This window comes from Panthera onca, chromosome D1, assembly GCF_046562875.1.
Source record: "Panthera onca isolate mPanOnc1 chromosome D1, mPanOnc1 haplotype 2, whole genome shotgun sequence".
Lineage (NCBI taxonomy): Eukaryota > Metazoa > Chordata > Mammalia > Carnivora > Felidae > Panthera > Panthera onca.
Genome location: NC_138348.1, coordinates 11141801 through 11151059, shown reverse-complemented (window position 1 = coordinate 11151059; position 9259 = coordinate 11141801). Strand labels below are relative to the sequence as shown.

General features: G+C 51.4%; 1 protein-coding gene and 1 non-coding gene across 8 annotated transcripts in view; one reads left to right on the top strand and one right to left on the bottom strand.

Annotated features, from left to right (window-relative positions):
- Nucleotides 1-644: 644 nt before the first annotated feature.
- LOC132662593 (U6 spliceosomal RNA) lies at nucleotides 645-755 on the bottom strand. Its single transcript, XR_009602619.1, has one exon. It is a non-coding gene; the product is annotated as a U6 spliceosomal RNA (small nuclear RNA).
- Nucleotides 756-2613: 1858 nt separating this feature from the next.
- The window catches only part of STX3 (syntaxin 3), a 44005-nt gene continuing 37359 nt past the window's right edge, over nucleotides 2614-9259 (top strand). For all 7 annotated transcript variants that reach the window (XM_078433514.2, XM_078433515.2, XM_060606756.3 and 4 more), the window contains exon 1: nucleotides 2614-2722. In XM_078433514.2, coding sequence (XP_078289640.1) covers nucleotides 2693-2722 — 30 coding nt within the window. In that variant the 5' untranslated portion in view covers nucleotides 2614-2692. The remainder of the gene's footprint in view (nucleotides 2723-9259) is intronic.

The following is a 9259-nucleotide window of genomic DNA, read 5'->3' as shown; positions in this document are numbered from 1 at the left end:
TATGAAATCTTTTAAAACAAGAGATCCATCAATGAAAACAAAGCCTATAGGATACTCTTGATCTTGGAAAGGTTGGGAACCACAAGTTTTGATCAACCTCCTTATTTCACAGATGAGAAAACAGGTTGTGTGGTGTTAAGTGTTAAGTTTTGTGGCAGAAACTCTGCCTACAACTCGGGCCTCCCGGCTACATATATCAGCAATCATTCTCCAGCCCCACAGCAACTCTCCCTTCATGAAAAGCCCATCTTGTGAAGGACAGATTACATTTCTTAATGTTTGGGCAAAGGCAAGGAACAATAAAGAGTGGTGGAAATTATAGGGAGGGAAATTTTTGTTTTGTAGAGCAAAAAGAAAAAAAAAATTTTTTTTTTTTTTTTTTTTTTTTTTAAACAGTTGGAACTGTTCAATCGGGAAAGATGCTTTCTTGAGAGTGTCTGGAAAAATTGTGAAACAGTTAAAATGGAAAAAAAAAGATTACTGGGTGTCAGATGGTGTGGTAGGCCTTTCTGGATTATCTGCATTTATTTATATATGTTTATTTATTTTGAGAGATAGAGCACAAGTGGGGGAAGGGCAGAGAGAGAAGGGGAGAGGATCTGAAGTGGGCTCTGTGCCGACAGTAGAGAGCCTAATGAGGGGGGGGGAAATATGGAAGCTTCATGAATTTGTGTGTCATCCTTGTGCAGGGGCCATGCTAATCTTCTCTATATCGTATATCTATATTTTAGTATATGTGCTGCCCAAAGGAGCACTGGGTTATCTGTTTTTATTAATGGTCTGTGCCTCCTGTGGTCCTGTAACTACTTTACAATTCTGTAGATGGTAGAAAACTGCTAGTAATGCAATTAGTTCTTTTCCACGGAGATGCAAACAAAATCTGATTGAGGTGCCATTGATCTCCTCCCACCCCCGGAAGTCGGTTTTGCATTTAACATATTCATTTCAGCATTCCTGATGGCCTGTGTAAGTGTCTGTTTTTTGGGTCCTTCTGTAAACAGGTTTTTCACACTTTACTCGTTCCCTCATTAATTAATGAGTCAAATAAAATCTTTGATGTGTGTTCACTTTATACTTGTCTGAGAGTCATGATTTTTTTCTTTTTGAAAACAATTCTCTTTAACCAGGAGGTCTTGGATGTTCCATCCCTGGATGTGTTCAGGCAGGTGGTGCGGCCATCCTTGATCCTTATACCAGACTCCTATGGCTCTTTCCAGACTTTAATGTAAAGAGTTGTTCACATCTCTGTTTCCCTCAGGAGACTCTCTTTTCCTGAGGAGGGGGACCCAGCTAATGTATGCGCACTAACAAAAATTTGTTAAGGGAAGGGGAGATACGGTGTGCGATTTACTCACCTTTTCCATTTAGGACCACCAGGGGGAGCAGAAGCCTTCCTTTACTAACTTCGGGAACCCACCTAGGGAGCGTCCGGGGTGGAAGGAAGTGTAGCCCAAAGGAGGATCAGGGACGAGAATGAGTTCATCCAGCCCGACCGCTTACGACCGTATCTTTATGGGAGGAGATGAAGTCAGCCTGGAGCACGCACTAAGATCGCAGAGGAGGGCAAAGTTCTGTTAGAATTACGAAAATATTTACAGCCTTTTAACCTGAATACACAGAGCACATTCTTGTCGTGACTTGAGAATTCAGTCTTCGGACTGCCACTCCCACTTACTGAGCGCCGCCCTCTGCTGGATAGGTCGGTGGTTCCCAAGGAGGAAGATGAACGGGGAAGAGGGAAGAAAGGGAGGGAAGGGGCGGCGCAAAGACCCCGCCCACCTTTTCGGTAGACCCATCCCACCTGGCAGTCCACACCTCGTAGGAACGAAGACGGCTTCAGCTTGACAAACAGTTCGTGACACTGACATCTCGATCTTACCACCCCGGTTCTGTGCGGTGCGAACCAGACCCCTCCGGAAACGGAGTCCCCTAGAGAAACCGCGACCCCCAGAGTTGTACAGATTATTAGCGGCAGGTGCTGCCTCCAACGTTGGACTGCTTCCATTTCTCGGAGGGGTCGCGATTGCGACCAGCGTCAAATCCAGAGTCTTCGCCGCCGCCCCGCCGCACCCCCGGTTATTTCCTCCAGGAAAGAACACGCGCCGCCAGCGGTATCCCGCAGTCCCCCGGACGGTCAGCTCCGTCCCTTGGGGCGCCCTTCCTCGGTTGCGGGGGGGGGGGGGCGGAGAGGGACGCCTGGCTCTCCCTCCCACCTGCTAGGCGCACAGCGTTCTCGGTCCCCGGGACAGTGTGCGGCCGGGCCCGACACAGCCCGGTGCAGGCCGCGAGCGGCCGTCGGGGGAAAAGGAGGGGTTCTCCCTCGGGCCCGCCCTTTTCCCTGGACTCCCCCGCCCTCCCCCCGGCGCCGGAGCCGGAGCCGCCCGAGCGGAGGGCCCTTTAAGGAGGAGCGCGGGGCGCGGCGCAGGTGAGGGGCGGGCCCGCCGGGCGGATCTGCGCTGCGCGCCGGCGCCGGCCCGGGAGCCGGATTTGGAGAGCGCGGCGCCGGCGGGGCCGCAGGGGGCGGCGCGGCGGAGCCTCCCGTGGCCTCGGACGCTCCTCCTAGCCCGCGGCCGCCGCCCGCCTTCGCCTGCCCCTCCAGCTCCTTCGCCCCGACCCGGCCGGCCGGCCGCCCGCCACTTCCGGCCGCTCACCTGGGACGCGCTCACCTGCCTCTGGGCGCCTGGGCAGCAGGATGAAGGACCGGCTGGAGCAGCTGAAAGCCGTGAGTCCCGCCGCACCCGGGAACTGTTGGGCCGGGGGCACAGCTGCGAGGGAGAGGGCCTTCCCTATGCTCCCCAAATCCGGGCTAGAGGGGGGCCCCCCCGCATCAGGCCTGCGCCCCCGGAGCTCCCGCCGCATCCGCGCCCCTTCCCCGCCCCTCCGCTTCGGGGTCATGTGCCAGTGATTCATCCCTAGGTTGTGATTTCCCTGGATGCCTCCCTCCCCTCCCCCCAAGCTGGACAGTTTCAGTTCAGAGCTGGGGTCTGCGGGTGGGGGTTCTTTGAGTCCAGAGGAGTTCTCTGTGAGGTCACGGGTCACCTCTACCAACCTGCTACCTGGCAATATGCCCAGGATCAGCCTCCTCCTACCCTCCTTGTCTCCCTTGGGGGGCGGGGAGGGGGCGCCGAGTACGGCTGCCCCTCCCCCAGGACCTGCTCAGAGCCCCTGGGTGACCTCCTGAGCTGTGAGCTGGTCACGTGCCAGGATGGGCCCAGCACCTCGCCACCCTGAGGTCTATAATTATTAATTTCTCCCTCATCCTCCGGACAGCTGTGGTCAGGGCAAAGGATCTGAATGAAGGTAGACCGCCTCCAGTCCTACTGCACAAAAGCCGTAAAACCCCGAGCTACTTAGTCTTTTGAGCCTGTGTTTCCTTGTCTGTCAAACGGGGATGATCATCCCTTAGAGATTTGCTATGAGATCAAATGACATAATGGGACTTGATATAGAGGATGGTTAAAGCTTGGGTTTTTGAGTCATTGACTCACATAACAAATAATTACCAAGTACATTCTATGGGGCAGGCCCGGTGCTCAGCCCTGGGGATTGGGGGACACAGGCTCTGTCTATATGGAATTTTAAATGTAGCCTTTGATAGACACAAAGCAGTCCCTCTTCTTGGGAGCTTGTGAGAATTGCGAGGCTTTAGCCCCTGCCTGCACCCACAAAATCAGTCTGATTGCTCTCGAATCTCCCCAGCGGATGCAAGAACACATGAAAGTTTGGGAAGCTTGGGAATGGATAGAACTGGGGTTGCCTCCTGGCTACACCGATTACTGGCTGTCCCTCCACCTCTGAGCCTAAGTTTTCAGGTCTGTGAAGTGTGTGGTAAGGACTAAAAGCAAGACCACACAGAGCCCTTTGCATGATGCAGGGTACGTGTGGGATGAATAGGTGGTAAATATGCTGATAGCTGTAAAAGCTCCTCGGGCAAAAATACAGGCCTTGTTCAAGGCACTGCTGAGATGCTGTTACAGTCGCTTTTCTTTCTCTTCCCTTATCCTGGGTAAGACCTTTGCGCTCCTTTCACCTGCTCTGGGTCATAATGCTGCAGAGGAGGTGAGGGTGATGGAGAAGTGAGAGAAGAAAAAGGGCAGCTACAGATGGGGGGGGGGGAGGGGGTTGGGGAAGGAGCCGGGGAGGGAGCCTCCCTGCCTCCTGCCCGCTCTTTGTCATTGAAGCTTCATAATATTGCCTTTACTGACAGGGCAGATTTTATTGCCCCTATTTTTTATACAAGAGGCAAGTAGAGCTCAGCTTGGGTAGGAGGGGTGTCGCGGTTCCCAGGGCCGGTCAGGGCACAGCCCGGAGAGGAACCCAGGCTCCTGACGCTCTCCACCATACTCCTTCCCTGAGGCTCGCTGGAAAGGAAAGAGGAGTGTGGTTTTGAAGATCTTCCCTTATCAGCCACACACCCAGCAATCATAAAACAGTGCGGAACTGAACGGCAGGCCCAGGCGACTCCCTTCCTTGCGTTAGGAAACCCATTTCCAGAGGAAGATAGCCCACTGCCCCTTTCAAGCCCACGGTCAACAAATAGCAAAGAACTCTTGAGTTCTGAGCATCAATTCAGTTTGCCAGGAAAGCCAAGCAAGTCCCCTGGCTTCCCCGAGCCTCCGGGCGGGGCTTTACCTCTGGGGAAGGGAAAGGTCACACTGGAGACTGGGCACTTGTGGGGTGCTGTTCTGAAATAACAGGTTTTGGAGCAGGGGCATGGCTGGTGGTGCCCAGCAAAGAGGACCAGGCTGCAGGTTCAAAGGTTCTGATTGTTGCCTTGTCACTTAATAGCTGTGTTCCTTTGTACCCCTTCTGCTTCTCTGTTCCTCTTTTGTAAAACAAGAAGTTTGGTTCATCTCAGAACCCCCTCTTGGCAATACTGATGTTTTCCCCTGGATCATTGTTCACGTTTGTATGGGTTTTGGTTTCTAGTCCATCCCCCCCCCCCATCCCCCACCTCTGGGTGAGAGATGCCTTCACTGCAACAAGATAACCATCCCTCTGATTATTTTCATCAATAAAAAACATTGGTTACCCCGCATGAAACCAGTTTCACACTGAACAGCCTGTGTAATCTCCTCTGTGGCATCTTTCTAAACCTTTGGGGGAGGCGAGGTGATAACTGGGGGAGGGCGGTCATGTGCAGGAGATTAGCCTTCCTCTGTGTGGGTATCAGGAGTAGATGTGAAGTTGATGGGTCAAAATAAGGATTCTCTGCGTGAAAGCATTCTCGGTAGTCAGAGCTGCCCAGGGACGGACTGGGGTGGCCAGAGAGGTTGGGAACTCTTAAGCCTGGGGTGAGGCAGGAAGCTTGTGGGGAGTTTGAGCAGCTCTCTGAGGGTGGAGAGGCAAACCGATTTCAGGCCCTCATCCACCTTGCTGATACATGGTTCTCTAAAATGCTTTGTTGTGTGTGAACCTGTGTTAGGCACCATGAGGCTCTTGGGTTTCCAGGACCAAGGTCTCAGAGTTGCGCCTGTAAAGTGGGTCATCATACCTTCCCCATAGAGCCATTGTGGAGGTTGAATGAAATAATCCAAGATAATCACCCACCATTGTGCATGTGCCTTCCCCCAACTTGACCTGCCAGGAGCAGCATCCACACTGAAGGGGCACACCTTCCCGAGGCCATGGTCACGAGACCTGACTCATCTCTTGCATTGCTCCTCCTGGTAGGCCTCCTCAGCAGCCTGCTTCTTCAGGGAGTAGGACAGGCTTACCAGGAATGCACAGGGTCTACCCCCAGCCCGTCTCACAAGCTGATTTCTCACTAGCTGAACTTTGGATCTACTGAGTCCACACAATTCCCATCCAGGGACCTCTTGCCCGGCTCTCTTTTCATTCAGCAAACATTGACTGAGCACCTACTATGGCCCAAGCCCCGCCTTAGGTGCCGGGTTATAATGGTGATTACCACCTATTCCTGGACCTTAGAAGTTCACAGTCAGATAGGGAGACGCACAAGAAACGGAAAATGATGATACCTTCCTTGTGTTAGAAGCTACTGTGGGAAGACCCTGTCGACTGGCCTCTGGGGACAAGACACTAGGGGGTGCAGGGTGTTTCCCAGAAGTGATGCTTGAGCTCAGGTCTCATTAAGATCAAGTCCGATCTCTTCAAGGCACGTAGAGTCTCCTGAGAGGCAGGGATCCTGGATTTTCTCAGTCACTGTCTCATTGGCGAGTGCTCCACTATTTCACCACGATAAGTGCTTTGGGACTTTCCTGTGCTGGGTGTGCTGATCCTCCTTTCTGGCCTCTTCCTGCTGGATAGCATGTTATGCAGAATTACTACACAAGGTTCTGGTCTTAAAGAGTAAATGGTCATGTATGAAACAACTCGCAAATTAAAGGTAGATAATGATAGCAGAGAAGCCAGTGATGTAGGGTAGGGAAAAGAGGGCAAGAACTTTGGACCCCCTGGAGTTGGTCTACGGAGGACTAGAAAGAACTTGGGGTACACCGGCCCCTCCAAGGCAAGTGCTAATAGGGATGCACGGATGAAATCAACCACCTGGGACTCTAAAAGACCAGAGTAACTTTTTATTCATTCTGTTCTGTCTTGTCTCTTGCTGCATCCTGAAGGGCTCCTTGGCCTCCTGCTGCTTTTGACAGTCTGGATCTCTGTGGGATCAGAGGTCCTGATGTTAAGGGTCAGAGTATAACCCCTCAGAATCATGGGGCTGTACTTCCCCTTAAAGCTCAATTCGTTTACTGCATAGATATTGGCCCCTGCTATGTGCCAGGTGCTTTGGATCCTAACCAAATCTTAACATCCTGACTTGAGAATCTCTTCATTGAGATTCAACTTAAGACCCTTTTCATTGAGATTCTGTACTTTAGTGATAAGATTTCTCACTGGTCTGTGATTTCTTCCTGGGAGGATTCACCCCCGGGAGAGCGATTTAGCTGGAGCAGACTGGGAGGCCAGGCCGAGATGAGTTAACAGGGGATTGAGCAGGGATTATGGACTCATCAGGCTGAGGCCAGAAGAGAAAACGCTTGGACGAGGGAAGGGGATTAGTTTTATTTTTGTTCCTGTGAGTGAGGGGGGAGACCAGGGCCTGGCAGAAGCCAGGGTGCTCTCTCTCCCTTCTCCTACTGTCAAAATTCCTAGCCATCTTCCAAAACGCATTCTTTCCACTTACCCTCCCTAACTGCAGCCTAGAGTATTCTCCCTCATTCCAGCTGCACATAAAGGGCTGTATATCGCTTTGCAGCAAATACCTTTCTGCTGTTAGGTTCATGGGGTTTTTGTCACCATGGAGTAGGCTTGAAACCACCTTCCTTTGTTTTTTCAAGAGTTGGACTCTTTGTCTCCTTAAGTACTATTGTAACTTGGGGGCACGTGGCTGGCTCTGTCTGTAGAGCTTGTGACTCTTTATCTTGGGGTTGTGAGTTCAAGCCTCACATTGGGTGTAGAGATTACTTAAAAATAAAATCTTAAAAAAAAAAAAAAAAAGGAGTGATGGTTCTATTCCTTGTTGTCACTGTGTCATCAACTGCAGTAAAATTGATCATTTATTGAGCAGCTACATAGTATTTGATGGGACCTGTGTTAGGTGCCTTGCATTCGTTGTCTCTAATCCCTTCAACCACGCAAGGCAAGGTGCTGTTTTACATTATTCCCATTTCACAGGTAAGGAAATCGAGGCTCAGATTTGATGGAGATCCCTAGCTGGGAAAAGTTGGGATCAAGATCGAACATGTCTGTCTTGCCTTTTTTTTTTTTTTTTTTTTTTTTAATCTCCCTGCACTTTATTTGATCATCTGCCCATCTACAATGCACACGGCCTGATGCAGTGGCAGAAAGGGTATTCCTCTGGAGCCCCAGTGCCCCGAACTCTGCATGGTAGTTATCTAGTAAATGTTTATCCCACTGATTATTGACTAATCGACAGCTTGGCCCTCCCACATCCCTTGCCCATTGTTGGGACTTACTCTTCCCTCTCTATTCCCTGTGGGGTGGAGTTGAGCAGCATTTACTCCGAGAGCCTGTGAATTTGCTAATGATGCCAGAGGTCACTGGTTCCATCTTCAAGGACAAGGGTGGCTGAATTCCAAGGCTCCTAGCTATTCCTAAACCCTTAGCCCACTACATCATGGAGGATTGCCCCGTTCAGAAAGACGATGAAGGAGAAGATGTGGGTGCCATGGTGAAAATCTAGCCACCCCATTTTTCCTCTGGCAAAATCTAATAACATCTCTCTCTTTTTAAAAAAATTTTTTTTAAAGTTTGTTTATTTATGTATTTATTTTTGAGAGAAAGAAAGAGTGAGTGAGCAGGGGAGGGGCAGAGAGAGAGGGAGAGAGAGAATCCCAAGCAGGATCCATGCTGTCAGCACAGAGCCCGACACGGGGCTTGCACTCACAAACCATGAGATCATGACCTGAGCTGAAACCAAGAGCTGGACGCTTAACTGGGACACCCAGGTGCCCCAAATCTTAGGAGTCTCTCAACACTCAGTTCCAGTGTCACCACCACAGGGAAGCCCCCAGACCTTGAGCGGACAGCATTTACCACTCCACAAACTGTTTATCTTGGTTGATGTGTGACAGCAGCGGCCCAGGGTTTCAGAAGCCGCCTGCCCCGTCCTTGTCTGCTATGTGAGGGAGCACAGATCACGCAGGCCTCGTTCCCCCTGCACTTCCACGGCCCGGCTCACGGTGGGGAAGGCTGCAAACCACACTGTCCAGTGAGCAAATGGGGACGTTCTGCAGATGAGCTTACTTGGAGATTCTGTAGTCCCTGAGGGACCTTATCTGCAGCTGCTTTAATACCCAGCCTCTTCAGCTCCCTGCCCTGACGGGTCTCCACGGTCTGGCCAGCCTGCTTTCTGGCATTGGGCCGTTTCCACGGCAACGTCCCCCTGCCGGGACGGGAGGGCTGCTGTAAATGCAGTTCAACCTAAAGGAGATCAGTGGAACACATCCTTTTGATTTTGGACCAATTTTAGACTTACAGAAAAGCCACAAAGGCAGCACAGGGAGTTCCTGTCCACCCCCACCTGGTTTCCTCCCTTGTTGACAACTTCCATTTTGATGGTACGTTTGTCACAACCGAGGGATGCTTTAACGATCCTGATGTTGGCACGTTCCTATTCTCTGAACTCCAGACTTGACTTGGATTCCACTCATTTTCCCATGAACGGCCCTTTTCCTGATCTGGGGTCCCATCCAGGACACCACGTTGCAGTTAGGTGTCTTGCTTTCTTAGCCTGCCCTGGCCTGTGTCTGCTTCTCAGGTGTTCCTTGTTTCCGTG